This window comes from Drosophila kikkawai, chromosome 2R, assembly GCF_030179895.1.
Source record: "Drosophila kikkawai strain 14028-0561.14 chromosome 2R, DkikHiC1v2, whole genome shotgun sequence".
In the NCBI taxonomy this organism is placed as follows: Eukaryota; Metazoa; Arthropoda; class Insecta; order Diptera; family Drosophilidae; genus Drosophila; species Drosophila kikkawai.
This window is the reverse complement of record NC_091729.1, coordinates 25,214,951-25,229,595: the sequence shown is the minus strand read 5'-3', so window position 1 is coordinate 25,229,595 and position 14,645 is coordinate 25,214,951. Positions and strand designations below refer to the sequence as shown.

At 40.6% G+C, this 14,645-nt stretch overlaps 1 protein-coding gene across 4 annotated transcripts in view; it reads left to right on the top strand.

The window, feature by feature from the left end:
• Positions 1 to 10,671, top strand: part of mam (neurogenic protein mastermind) — a 135,558-nt gene extending 124,887 nt beyond the window's left edge. For all 4 annotated transcript variants that reach the window (XM_070284546.1, XM_041777097.2, XM_070284547.1 and 1 more), the window contains 3 exons: positions 6,390 to 6,675; positions 6,735 to 7,901; positions 7,966 to 10,671. In XM_070284546.1, coding sequence (XP_070140647.1) covers positions 6,390 to 6,675; positions 6,735 to 7,901; positions 7,966 to 8,633 — 2,121 coding nt within the window. In that variant the 3' untranslated portion in view covers positions 8,634 to 10,671. The remainder of the gene's footprint in view (positions 1 to 6,389; positions 6,676 to 6,734; positions 7,902 to 7,965) is intronic.
• The last annotated feature ends 3,974 nt before the right edge of the window (positions 10,672 to 14,645 follow it).

The following is a 14,645-nucleotide window of genomic DNA, read 5'->3' as shown; positions in this document are numbered from 1 at the left end:
GGATTTTCCAACCCTCCCGTGACCCACATGACATATGCATATAGTGCAGTTCATTTCGGGCACCGCCATCACACGCCACCACCACGCCCCTTGCCACCCACCAAAAACTACTCCCATTTATATGCATTTGCGGAGGCCTCATGGCCATTTATGCCAAAATTTAATTTATAATTATTGCAAGTTTAATTTATGATCATTGACATGCTGCAGCAGCCGAAATACGCGCATACACAACACAGCATCCCTTTATACACTGAAATTTTAGGGGAAAAAGGGAAGAGCCGAAATATTTGTTAGGAGATTTAGTTTAAACAAAAATATTAAGGAATGAGTTTAAAGAATTAGTTATACAAATTGATAAGGAATCAAATTTTTAATACAAAAATTTATAGAATACCAAAAAATGATTGAAATTGTTCAAAAACTATATACAAATTTACTATAAATGGAATTTCCCGTATATTTATTTATTTCAACTTAATTCTGAGCCAGAAACAAATCGATTTTATTATTTAAACATTTAAGATTAATTTCAAAGCATTAATTAACTCTTAAAAACCCCTTAGAATATCCCAAATATATCTGAAAAATCAGCTAAGCTAGGCAACTCTACTATAAACCTGGGAAAAATGGGCAGCGGGTGGCGGCTTTTGTATCTATTCCTCGTGTGGCCCCTCTCCTCTCATCCGATTGTTGGGCCATTGTGTGCAAACTGCAACTGTTTCAAAAGTTTCCCGCTGCCTGTCTTCTCCCCCGGGAAAATCCAGAGACTCGTCCTTTGGGTGGCAGTCGGAAAATGGAGGAAAATGGTCGAAAATGGGCTGGTGGGTGGGGAAAAGGGGGAGGTGTAACTCACCGCTTGCCGCGCTGAAAGTTGGCTGATATGTTGGCATCAACAATGATGATGATGACGGGAATGTGGATGTGAATGTTGATGGAGGGGAAGGATATGTGTGGATGCGAGCTGGACCCATTGTTTCCGGGAGGAACCAGCAGGGCTTGTGTGTGTGTATGAGGGTGAAAGTTATACTATAACCCAGCCCAGGAGATTTGCAGAACGTTAAGGATATGGCCTGCATCTCGGTATGCCAAGTGTTTGTGTATGTGCTGCAGCGCACAGGTATTTGCCACCGAAAGTGAGCATAATTACGGCTAATTGAACGGCAAAAGGTCAATTCTGTTTGCCTCATTTGGCTAAGGCAGGCTTTTTGGGGGGATTAAACTGATCAATAGAAAGGAAATGCCAAAGAAGAAAGTGTTTTGGAAGACTAAAGGGGGGAGTTTTATGAGGTTTAAAAGAGTTATTAAACGTTAACTAATGATTTTAGGTTAGGAATTTAATTCCTCTATGTTTTTTAAGCAAAAATATCTTCTAGTTTATAATTAATAAGAACTTTTACCCTTGATTTTTAGTTCCTAATTCAATATCTTTATTATTTTAAGGCTGAAATATCTTCTACTTTATAACAAACTTATGATTAGCTTTAATCCATTTCAAGTAAGTTCCATTTAAATTGCATTTTCTCTACTCTAAAATCATATTATGTCTGGGATCTCTGTGTTTTGCTGCTTGTCGCCGGCAATTAAAAATCAAATTCGCTTTTCCAAATGAGATTTCTCTGCCCTGCTTTACCAACTCCCCCCTCTGCCTGTCGTTGTCATAATTTCGTTAAATAACGCAAAGCGGACACCTCATTGGATTGGATTGGATGTTATAGAGGATAGGAGATAGGGGATAGGGGATATAGAATAGAAGATAGAAGCGACCCAGACCGGGAAAGAGGAGTTTTCCGCAGAGCAAATTGGGAAATGTGGCAGCAGCTAGTTTATGTCACACAAATATCCAATGACAGACACCCAGCGGGTGGAATTCCCTTGGCTTCATTTTTGGATTTTTTGGCTTCGCTGCCAAAATATACGAAAAAAACAGAACAGAAAACTGAAAATATGGTAAAAGAAAAGCAAAAAGAAGAAAAAGCTAAACTAAAGCGCAGACTAAATCATGTTGGGGCGGTTGTAAGTGGGCGTTTGGGGTGGGCGTGGCCTCTTTGCTAATTTCATTGACTCTTCAGTTACTTTTTTTATATATTTTTTTTTGGTTGCCTGCCAAAATGCACTAAGTGGGTGGCTTTTATGGGCTTTATGAGTTACTTTTTGGCCCAATGCAGTTGATTTTTAAATGCAGTAACTTGGTGGGGAATTTTAGAAGATTTTTTCTCACTGAAATATTTAAGAAATTATGAAATAAATTAAGCAAAAAGGTACAGAAAATTTTATAATTTAGAAAAGCCATTCAAATCATTGAATAACCTACTTCTAAAACATTTTAATTGTTGTATAATAAACCTATTTGATATGTATATCTCCACAGAGAGATTGTTTTACCTTGAGACCACTTTAATTATAGTTTTGCTTAGTAAATTGCATACCTCTCAGTGTTGGCTGATTCTACTTACAATAATAATTAATCAGAAAAACCTTTTGTTGAGATTTTTCGCACCTGTCTGCTTTTTGGTGGGTGTTGTGGGTGGTGCTGGTGTGGGTTTGCCTTTGGTCTGGCAAGTTTTTCAATTACCTTAAGTGCAGTGCCAGCAGCAAAGATGGGGCAACAAGTTTGTCAGGGGTTTTGTGGGTACAGTTGTGCCTGGTCAGCCCAAGTTGAAGATGAAGACACTGCCTGCTAACCAGGATATGTGAGGATACAAAAAAACACAGAAAGGGGGACCGCAGTTCCTTTGGAGTTTTATGTTCTTCGTTTTGTATCTTTGTTTTTGTCTTTTTGTTTTTCTTTTTATTTTCACTCCAACTCCAGCACACACACACGCACACACACACTAGCTGGGATATAGTCACATATATCATTGTCAAGTCTATATGCAAGGCATCCCACCATACACCCACCCCCTATCCTGGCCGGAATATCATTCCCTTGACAGCGCGTGGGGCGTGCGGCAATCTTTTTGGCTTGTCAAATGCGCATTTCCTGCTTAGAAGAGTCCTGGCCGTCGAGGAAGCCGATGCCGATGCCGAATGCAGTGGGAAAAAATTCGAAATCAATTTTATTTAAATTCTATTTAAATTTCCTACGATTTTTACTTAAAATTCAAAGAATTTTCTAACTAAAGATTTCAGAAATTTCTTTAAAAAAGTTCTGTTTTTAAGTTATAAAATCCTATTTCAACTGGTTTTTGTAGATTTTTCTATTATAAAATTGTTTCTTAACTAAGTACCCCTTATTTTCTCCCAGTGCCCAGTATGTATCTGCTCTCGTTGCGTGTGTGAGTGTATCTGTATCTGTGTTTGTCTCCAGCGCAATCAATATGGCGGCGCTGGGGTAATAGCTGCAGGATTTACGCGCTCGTGCGGCGTCTCCACAAGCTCCCTTCCGTTGCCCCTCCTCCTAGCAATCCTGGCCAGGGCAGGCCTCCGCCACCCACTTACATGACCGCCAAGCCGTCGTCAGCTACGTCCTCGTCCGCGTCCTCGTCAGTTACCTTTAAACTTTTTTTTTTATTGATATTTTATGTATTAGTGGGTGTGCGTGGGTTTAGTCTTTTCTCTTTTCTGTTTTTTTATGAAAGCTGCTGTAATGATTTGTTTTATGAACTTGTTCCTGGCTTCGAAATGCCGCAGCCAATCGATGTTTAACCAAAGCCCATCGACTTCATTTTGGCCAAGGAATTTTATGGGTGGCCAGAAGAGGGGGGAAAATGGGAAGGAGAAAGCCAAAAGGCTAAGGTCTCAAAGAGATGCCAAGGCTTATAAAACCAACAAGTTATTTAGCTGGGCACAAAATAAATAAGTCAAGAATGTAAGCCAACTCCTCTTTAGCTGCAAGTTTATAGAACTTTGTAAAGGGAAAATTACATTAAATTAAATTATATAGTATTAAGAACCTTAAATTAAATTATTTTTTCTTTAAAAACCCTTTAAACTCAAGACTTTTATTTCCCAAATAAACCCTCTTTCTCAGCTTTATGTAAGCACACATATCATTCCCCAAAAACCATATACCATTTTCCTCTGTTCCTTTTTTTCCACAACTCACCTTTGGATCCAGCGAGGCAGGCTCATGATTTATGGCCAACAGTCGTCGAACGAAACGGGAGATGAGAGAGAGAGGGGTATGGAGGCAGGTGTTATTTAGTGGGTGGTGTGTCGGGAGGCTTACTTCGCCCCAATGCCAAAGCCAAGGCACTAAACTTCAATTAGCCCCGGCGAGAGTCCATGACTTTTAATCAGCGTACTTTACGCCACACACTCTCTCGCTCACACGCGACCGAGAAAGCTCGCTGCGAAATGAAAATGGGAATGAAAATGCGTGGTGCTGCAGAAAACACACAATAAATTAAACCAACAAGCAATTACAGAAACAGCAACAACCACGAGCAGCAGGAGTAGCCGTAGCAATCAAACAAAGGAGGTAATGAGTATGGGTTAGGGCTTTGAAAGTACCCTGTATATATGGGAAATACATCTTTAGTCACTTAAAACCTTTAAAAAGCTTAAAAAGACTTGATAAATTACATTAAAATTATTAATTTTAGTTTTTCTATAAAATGAGAATCTGCATAGAAAGCTAAGGCAACCGCAAAGTCTTGCTTAGTTGCTAATTCTGCTTGCTCCTTGCTGCCTTGTTTGTTTGGTGCTTCTACTGTTGCTCCTGCTCCTTTTCCTGCTCCTGCTCCTATTGCTACTCCCACTCCCGTCTATGGTCACACATGACATGGCGACAGACTGCAAAATCCCCACCAGAAAACCCCACTCCCCAAAACGCAGGTTAAAGGAAAATCAGCGTGGCATTTCCCACCACGCACAGTGGTGCCAAAACCCCAAGAAAATAACCATCAAAAGCCAAGCTAGTAACTACAAACTCAGTTCGAAACCAGGGTGCTCAGTGTTGCGTCCAGTGCCAAGATTTATTTGCTGGCCGTCGGAAGTCGAGTGTGAGTTCCAAACTGCGAGTTGCGAGTGGTTCCGAGGGCCATATTGGGTGGGTTTTCTGGCTGAAGGATGCAAAGTAACCAGGGTCGATCGGTGTCCTCCGCTCATTTTGCATGTTGCTAGCGGCGCTCTTTTCGGAAGGGGTCGCCGGCCCATTACAATAACAAATGAATGGCAAATTTGGCTGCTGAGTGCGGTGGGAGGGGAAACCCCTCAACCCGAACCCAAGGCAAAGGCAGCAGACAGACGCAGCAAAGTAGACTATGAAAAAGTGCCGAAAGATTTATGCCTGCCTGTGTCTCTTCCTCCTGGTATGGTGTCTCCTGTGTGTGTGCGTTTGGCAGTCAATGCGGATTTGAAAGCCATCCTTGGCGATAATAAGCTTGAAAGCCCACCCAAAAGTCATCCGCCTCAAAAACCACCCACTCTCGGGCGGCAGTCCAGGGTGTGAGTGTGTGACAACACACACATCGAGCTGACAGCAAATGAGACAGCTGCAAATGGAGAAGGTGTTGGTTGTGCTTCCCCCCTGCTCACTCTGTTCCCCCTGCCAAGCAATGTGTCGGGTATTAGCCTCAAAAATCCTTCGCAAGCCAAATTACCAGAGAGAGAGAGAGAGAGCGAGTGTGTGTGCCAGGAGACAGGAGCAAGTTCTGACAACCATTCGAGTGGCCTGTCGAATGCGTGTACAGTGTACACACACAGACCAGAAATAGATCAAAGATCCATAAGGTGTCTCTGCTGGGAGTTTATTTGATTGGGGTTCCCCTGAAGGAGGCTTTAGGGATTATGAAAATTGGGAGTGGGTTTAAATTTACAAATATGTATCCTTTATTTTAGAGCTTAAATTGGGGACGAAGGAGCTACTTATAGATTTTAAAAATTGGTTAATAGATCAAGTGTGTCTTTTTTGGGTTTATATAAATATTATTCATCCTAGAGATATAAATATTATTTTTATTGAAGAATCAATGGATATTCAATAGAAGTAAAATGGATCAAACTTGGCCAAAAATGCTCTAATTTCCATTCGGAAAACGGATCTGTGCTAGTTTTTTGTAAGTTAACAAATCTGCATACTTAATATTAAATTTTAGAAAATTCAATTTTTTGTGAATTTTTGAGAATTTTAATGATGTAACCCCTTATCTTTTTTTGAAAAAATGGCTCCAAAATAATTTTCCCCCGGAGACGGCTAGATCGACTGGGCTTTTAATGCTGATCAAGAATATATATAGTTTATAGGGTCGGAAATGACTCCTTCATAGTGTTAGTAGCTTTTGACTGAAATTAGAATACCCTGCAAAGGGTATAAAAATAAAAGGAGTTTTTAATTTTAAGGCTATTATAAATATATATATTATACCTCAAATCTCCCCTAACTTATATATATTTTAAATCAAATCTAAACTAATATATTAACCCTACTTTAAACTCTATTCCAGGTGTCCGCTGGTCAACATCTCCACCTGAGTGGCGACATGAAGAGCAATGTTTCTGTGGCTGCCCAGCAAGGTGTCTTCTTCAGCCAGCAGCAGGCGCAGCAGCAGCAGCAGCCCGGCGGCAACAATGGACCCAATCCCCAGCAGCAACCGCATGGCGGTAATGCAGCTGGAGGCGTGAATGTGGGTGTAGGCGGCGTGGGCGTGGGCGTAGGAGTGGGCAATGGCGGCCCCAATCCCGGACAGCAGCAACAGCAGCAACCAAATCAAAACATGAGCAATGCAAATGGTGAGCAAAAAGAATCTTTATTTGTAAATATATATTTAATCTTTAATCTTCTCCTCCAGTTCCCTCCGATGGCTTCTCGCTCTCCCAAAGCCAAAGCATGAACTTCAACCAGCAGCAACAGGCAGCGGCAGCAGCAGCAGCAGCTGCGGCGGCGCAACAGCAACAGGCAGCCGCCCAGCAGCAGCAGCAGCAGGTGCCGCCCAATATGCGCCAGCGTCAGACGCAGGCCCAGGCAGCGGCTGCAGCAGCGGCGGCAGCAGCAGCGCAGGCGCAGGCGGCGGCCAATGCCAGCGGTCCCAATGTCCCGCTCAGCATGCAGCAGCCGCAGGTCGGAGTGGGAGTGGGAGCAGGGCTTGGTCCTGGCCTGGGAGTCAATGTGGGCAATGGCGGCGTGGTGGGCGGACCTGGAGGACCCGGTGGCCCCAACAATGGTGCAATGAATCAGATGGGCGGACCCATGGGCGGCATGCCGGGCATGCAGATGGGTGGACCCATGAACCCGATGCAAATGAATCCGAATGCCGGAGGACCCAATGCCCAGCAGATGATGATGGGCGGCGGCAATGGTGTGGGTGGACCTGGACCTGGTCCCGGTGGTCCTGGTGGACCCAATCCCAACCAGGCCAAGTTCCTGCAGCAGCAGCAAATGATGCGGGCCCAGGCCATGCAGCAGCAGCAGCAGCACATGTCCGGCGCCCGACCACCGCCGCCCGAGTACAATGCCACCAAGGCGCAGCTGATGCAGGCCCAGATGATGCAGCAGACGGTGGGCGGTGGCGGCGTAGGTGTTGGTGTAGGCGTGGGCGTTGGAGGCGTCGGAGGAGTGGGCGTGGGTGGAGCCAATGGCGGACGCTTTCCCAACAGCGCTGCCCAGGCGGCGGCCATGCGGCGCATGACCCAGCAACCCATACCTCCCTCCGGACCCATGATGCGGCCCCAGCATGCGATGTACATGCAGCAGCAGCAGCAGCAACACGGTGGAGCAGGCGGCGGTCCTCGAGGCGGTGGCATGGGTGGACCCTATGGCGGCGGAGCGGGACCCATGGGCGGTGGTCCGCAGCAGCAACAGCAGCGTCCTCCTAATGTCCAGGTAACGCCCGATGGCATGCCCATGGGCTCGCAGCAGGAGTGGCGGCACATGATGATGTCGCAGCAGCAGCAGAACCAAATGGGCTTCGGCGGACCCGGCGGACCCATGCGGCAGGGTCCCGGTGGCTTCAATGGAGGTGAGTTTGCATTTGGAATACATTCTTGTTACTTTTACTAATCCTTGTAATCGTTTCTCTCCAGGCAACTTCATGCCCAATGGGGCTCCCAATGCGGCTGGCAACGGACCCAATGCCGGCGGCATGATGTCCGGCCCGCAAGTGCCCCAAATGCAGATGACCCCAGCCCAGATGCAGCAGCAATTGATGCGCCAGCAACAGCAGCAGCAGCAGCACATGGGCGGACCTGGTGGCGGCAACAACCAAATGCAGATGCAGCAGCTCATCCAGCAGCAGCAACAGGCGGGAGGCAACAGCATGATGGCCAGCCAAATGCAAATGTCCAGCATGCACATGACTCAGACGCAGCAGCAGCAGCAGATCACCATGCAGCAGCAGCAGCAGTTTGTGCAGAGCACCACCACCACGACGCACCAGCAGCAAATGCAGATGCAAATGGGTCCCGGTGGCGGAGGAGGAGCAGGCAATGGCGGTGTGCCGGCCAGTAACAATAATGGTGGCGGAGGAGGTGGCTCGGCGGTTGGTGGGAATGGAGGTGGTGGCAACTCCACCACGACCATTGCCAGCGCCAGTTCCATAAGCCAAACGATCAACTCGGTGGTGGCCAACTCGAATGATTTGTGTCTCGAATTCCTGGACAACCTGCCGGTGGATAGTAATTTCTCCACGCAGGATCTGATCAATTCCCTCGACAATGACAACTTCAATCTGCAGGATTTCAATATGCCGTAGATGCAGCCACTGGCCACCACCTTCAACCTCCAACCACCATAACCATAACCACCACGATGTTGCCTCAGTTTTGTTTAGGTTTTATTTTGTATTTTTTTTGTTGCCACACTGTTGTTGTTACTGCCCCCCCGCCCCGTTCCGCCACCCACCCGCGTTCCTGCCAACGAAAGTTATTTTGTTTGTTATATATTTGTGTGTGTGAGAGAGAGTGTGTGTGTGTGCGAGTGTGAATTTATTCCTAAGCCAAGTTCGTTCGTTCATCTCTAAATGTACTCCAACTTCCGCGGGCTCCACTGTATTGTATTTCGTAATTGTAATTGTAATTTTATGTATTATTAGCCAGAGATATAGAGAGAGAGAGAGCTGTTCCCAAGGTCCAAGGCAGGCGTTTGCGTGGAGCCTGTGGGCGTGGCACAAGCCACACATTCCATTTAATGAAAAAGTAAAACAAAGAAAAATTAGGGAAATTCGAAAAGTATTTGCAAGTACTTTAAAAATCCACAAGAAACCGATTTACACAGACAGAAAAAACTTAAGCACTTGTACTTAAAGCTAATTTTGAGTGCCACGCCCACAAGTAACGCTGTGCCCCGCCCCTTTTTCGTTTCGATTACTTAAGCAGCAGCAAAAAAGAGATAAGCAGAAACGCAAAAAGAACCAACAAAACAAAACGAAAAACAAAAATACGAGAAAAAACACAAAAATAGTAGTTGTACATTTTTTATATTGTATTTAATTTAAATTTTTTAATTTTTAAAAGAAACGAAAAAGAGCAAACAAAAAAATGGGAAAACTGTCGGAATAAAAAGCAAAAATATATTGGTGATATTTTTAAAATGCTTGAGAAAAAAAAAGAGAAATAAGCGAATCAAAAAAGAGGAAACAGAAAACAACAAAAAAGCAAAAGCCACAAAAAACGCAAACTTTTTAAGAAAACAACAAACATCAATTTGAAAGAGAGAATATGAGGAGAAACAGTTATTATTATTATTATTATTATTCTAATTATAATTATAACTATTATTGTACATTAATTTTTGTAGGACGACATTCATTTTTAAATGGAATTTTAAACGCGGAGCAAACAGTGCGAGAATTTGCGCAAACAAAAAACATATATTTAAAAAATATACACTATATATATACATATATATATATATATATTATGCGTAGTTTTTGGTAGTGAAAAAACGTAATTAGTAGTTTGTTAAATAAATTGATGATATACAACAACCACAACAACAAAATACATAATATTATACAGATATACAGATAACGAACGCAAGAGCAGCGCTAACAATTTACGAGTACATATATAGTAATTAGTCCTAAGTCGCCACAAATCGATGTTTGAGGGGATAAGCAGAGATCGAAATTTATATATTTACTACGACGAATGCGCCTGGCCGCATTACCAAGTGATGCCATGCCAAGCCAAGCCGCGCCCACGGGAGACGACGACGAACAATATTTTGAGCAGAAAAACAAGAAATCGCTAAGCAAGCAAATTATAAATTAATGAAAATCGAAAATCGAAGAACGCCAGAGATTCCAGCAATGAAATTATTGTACGACAACTAATTAGAGCAATTCCATAAGTCCGTAAGTTAGACGACAGACGAGGCCATAGAAATTTTTCGAATTGGGCTAAAACCGCCACTTCCACAATTATATAGTAAAACAGACAGCTCACAGCCATTTTTTGCAGAGTTTTTACACTACATACATTAATTAGGAGGATCGAGAGAGTACAGCAAAAGCAGCAGCAACAAAATCCATAGCACACACGCCTAGCAAAAAAAACTAAATTTATAATATTATAAATTTAATGCAAGTATTTAAGCCGCAGACAAACAAAAATCGATAAGAAATCTAACAGAAATTTACTATTACAATTATAAAAATAAAATACGCGAATTGTAGTTTGTAATTAATGCTAAAGATACGAAGTAAAAATTTGTTTATAACTATTATATGAAAACCGCAAATTATATATACACTATTATTAAATACAAATTATATATTATATATATACACACATGCATATTATTATTATTACTATATACAATATGGCATATATTATTATTACATATATATGTATACATATATATATATATATATATGTATTTCACCACGAATAAGGCAAACTAGCGAGCTAAATCGTAAGGTGTGTTCAGATGCCGCTGCCTCGCTAAGCAGTTCCATTGGCCAGGCCCACATCCTGGCTAGAAACAGGGGGAGAATAACTTGAAAACTTGATATATCAATTAACAAGAACGCAACCAGCTGCCAGCGGCAAACCAAAAAACAAGAAACAATTAAAATAAACATGAAATATTTACAAAACCGACAACAGAAAATGCAAAAGCAATTGCTGCAACAAAAAGTTTACTTTTAGCCACAGAAGTGACATCCATTTGGGCAAGTTTTTGATTTTGGTTTTGTATTTGATTAGCCAAAAATTTATTGGTGCGCGAGAAGAGTCTTCTGTTTGCCGTTCTGTTGTTCTCTCCGAGATTGAACGAACAAATGTTGGGAGGCAAAAACAAACAAAAACATTTAAAGATGTTCTTTTACGTTAAAAAAAAGGAAAGTAACAAAATAAAATAGAAAAATATTACTTTTGTAAATAAAATGCTAGTTGTTTTATTTCACATCCATTTCAGCGGGCAGAAAATAGAAGGAAGCTTAAGAATTTACCGAAGAAATACCATTCGGCATTCGATCAACATTTTATTATATATTTTATATCATTATTATCTCAAAAACTACACTCCTTGTTGGTGAGATTTGGCACAAAACCGCAGATCAAAATGTGCGCTGCTCCCATTTCGAGTAACAGGAGATCATAATAGCAGTAGGGCTATTTACATTAGCTGCAATCTTTGTGGATTGTATTTGGTTTAGTCGTGCATTAGCTAGAGAGAGATACCTTCCTCAAAGAGAGTCGATCCGCCATCCATATGTTTAAATTTATCCTGTTTATTTATCCTGGAGATATTAATATTATTTATCTTGGAGAATCAAAGGATATTTAATAGAAGTAAAATGGATCAAACTTAGCCAAAAATGCTCTAATTTCAATTCTGAAAACGGTCCTGTGCTAGGTTTTTGTAGGTTAACAAATCTGCATACTTAATAAGAAATAAAATTTTTTGTGCATTTTTGAGAATTTTAATGATGTAACCCCTTATCATTTTTTGAAAAAATGGCTCAAAAATAATTTTCCTCCGGAGACGGCTAGATCGACTCGGCTTTTAATGCTGATCAAGAATATATATGGTTTATAGGGTCGGAAATGACTCCTTCATAGTGTTAGTAGCTTTTGACTGAAATTAGAAACCGTGCAAAGGGGATTTTTAATTTTATAAATATATAAATTATACCTCAAATCCCCCCTAACTTATATATATCTCAAATCAAATTTAAACCAATATTTTATTTATTTATTATTATTTATTCCTTTATTTTAGAGCTTAAAATAAGAGGAGGGGGCAACTTATAGATTTTAAAATTTGGTAAATAGATCAAGTTTGCAACGCTGTGATGGAGACCTTTCCCACCCTATAAAGTAATTTTATATAATTTTAGGATTGTCAGAGATGAAGCTGGAGGAGCGAGCAGATGGCTGGACAGACCTCAACCGGATGGCAGTGGAGGACGGTGATCGGATCTTGGCTCCGGGCTATATGAAAGCCTGCAGAAGGCGTAAATAATTAAAATATTTATAAATACAATTTAAATATGTAAATGTAATTGATGAAACACACAAATATGAATCAATAAAAGATGGTGAATTCAATGTGCAATTGTTTGGTGAAGGCGGCATTTATTTGGGATCGTTTGGGGAAAAATCTAATTATTTTGAAAGCCAAATCTAAATTTTTAATTTTTTTCTGAATTTTAAACATTTTTTTCGGATGTCTTACAATATTTCTAAATTAAAAAAATTTTTTTCTAAATATTTAAAACTTTTCTGGATTCTTAAAATTTTGCCTGAATTTTTAAATTTTTTTTCAGATTTTTTATATTTTTTAGAATTTTTTTTAGAATTTGTTACATTTTTTTAAATATAACTGCCAAATTTGAATTTGAATTTAACTGTCATGAGTGATGCTCATCTGGATCAGTGATGCTCATCTGGCTATATTTCAATATTGGAGGTCAATAAAGTCGGGCTTAATGTCAGTGATGCGCATGTGCATCAGTGATGCTCATCTAGCTATTTTTTTGCATTATTGGTAGAAAATTGCATCTCACTAGCTGCCAGTGATGAGCATCACTGATGGAAATGAGCATCACTGATTGAAGTGAGCATCACTGATGAAAGTGAGCATCACTGATGGAAGTGAGCATCACTGATGGAAGTGAGCATCACTGATGGAAGTGAGCATCACTGATGGAAGTGAGCATCACTGATGGAAGTGAGCATCACTGATGGAAGTGAGCATCACTGATGGAAGTGAGCATCACTGATGGAAGTGAGCATCACTGATGGAAGTGAGCATCACTGATGGAAGTGAGCATCACTGACGGAAGTGAGCATCACTGATGGAAGTGAGCATCACTGATGGAAGTGAGCATCACTGAGCGAAGTGAGCATCACTGATCGAAGTGAGCATCACTGATGGAAGTGAGCATCACTGATCGAAGTGAGCATCAGTGATGGAAGTGAGCAAAAATTTCCATCCAATTTGGCCGTTGCCCAAACTGGGGTAACAGGCAAACAGAAACCAGCAGCAAGCAACTGAAAACGGGTATAAACTGTTATAAAAACATTTGGGCAAAAATAATCATTGGTATAAACTGTTATATTTCATTTTATGCATTTATACCTGTTTTTTGCTGACAACAACAGCTTATGGCAACAACAACCTTTTTACAACAACATCCCTACAGCAACCCATCCAAATTTCCAAAAATTTCCATGCAAATTGCCCGTTTCCCAAATTGGGGTAACAGGCGAACAGAAATCAGCAGCAAGCAACTGAAAACTGGTATAAACTGTTATAAAAACATTGGGCCACGAAAAACGTGCCAGTGTGACCATATTGTAAATTTTGTCCAAGTTTCGAACCATTTAGGAGCCGGCGCAAGTAAGCGGAGACTCAAACCTTTTGAATCCAAATTTAGATGTTATTTTACAACTTCACCTGGTCACACTGAAACTGATCGTCGTTAAATTCAAATTCAAATTTGGCAGTTAAATTCAAATTCAAATTTGGCAGTTACAACATTTAAAAAAATTTAACAAATTCTAAAAAAAAATTCAAAAAAATATAAAAATTCTGAAAAAAATGTTAAAAATGACTCCTTCACTGGGAAATCAACTTCTGACTGACATATTTAGGTTTATTTAAATATAATATATCTTGGAGAATCAAAGGATATTAAATATACATAAAAAGCTTCAAACTTAGCCAAAAATTGTCTAATTTAAATTCGGAAAACGGATCTGTGCTAGTTTTTTGTAGGTTAACAAATCTGCATACTTAATATTAAATTTTAAGAAATAAATTTTTTTGTGAATTTTTGAGAATTTTAATGATGTAACCCCTTATCATTTTTTGAAAAAATGGCTCAAAAATAATTTTCCTCCGGAGATGGCTAGATCGACTCGGCTTTTAATGCTGATCAAGAATATATATGATTTATAGGGTCGGAAATGACTCCTTCATAGTGTTAGTAGCTTTTGACTGAAATTGTAATACCCTGCAAAGGTTATAAAATTAAAAGGGGTTTTTCATTTTAAGGCTATTATAAATATATATATTATACCTCAAATCTCCCCTAACTTATATATATTTTAAATCAAATCTAAACTAATATATTAACCCTACTTTAAACTCTATTCCAGGTGTCCGCTGGTCAGCATCCATACAGTGATGAAAATTCTTAAAAACTGATAATGGTAATAGCAAATCCCTTCCCCAAGGGAGTCTGTCGATCGTAGGCTAGATAGAGAAAACGAATACCATCCTCAAAGAGTGTCGATTCCACTTTGTTCGTTCA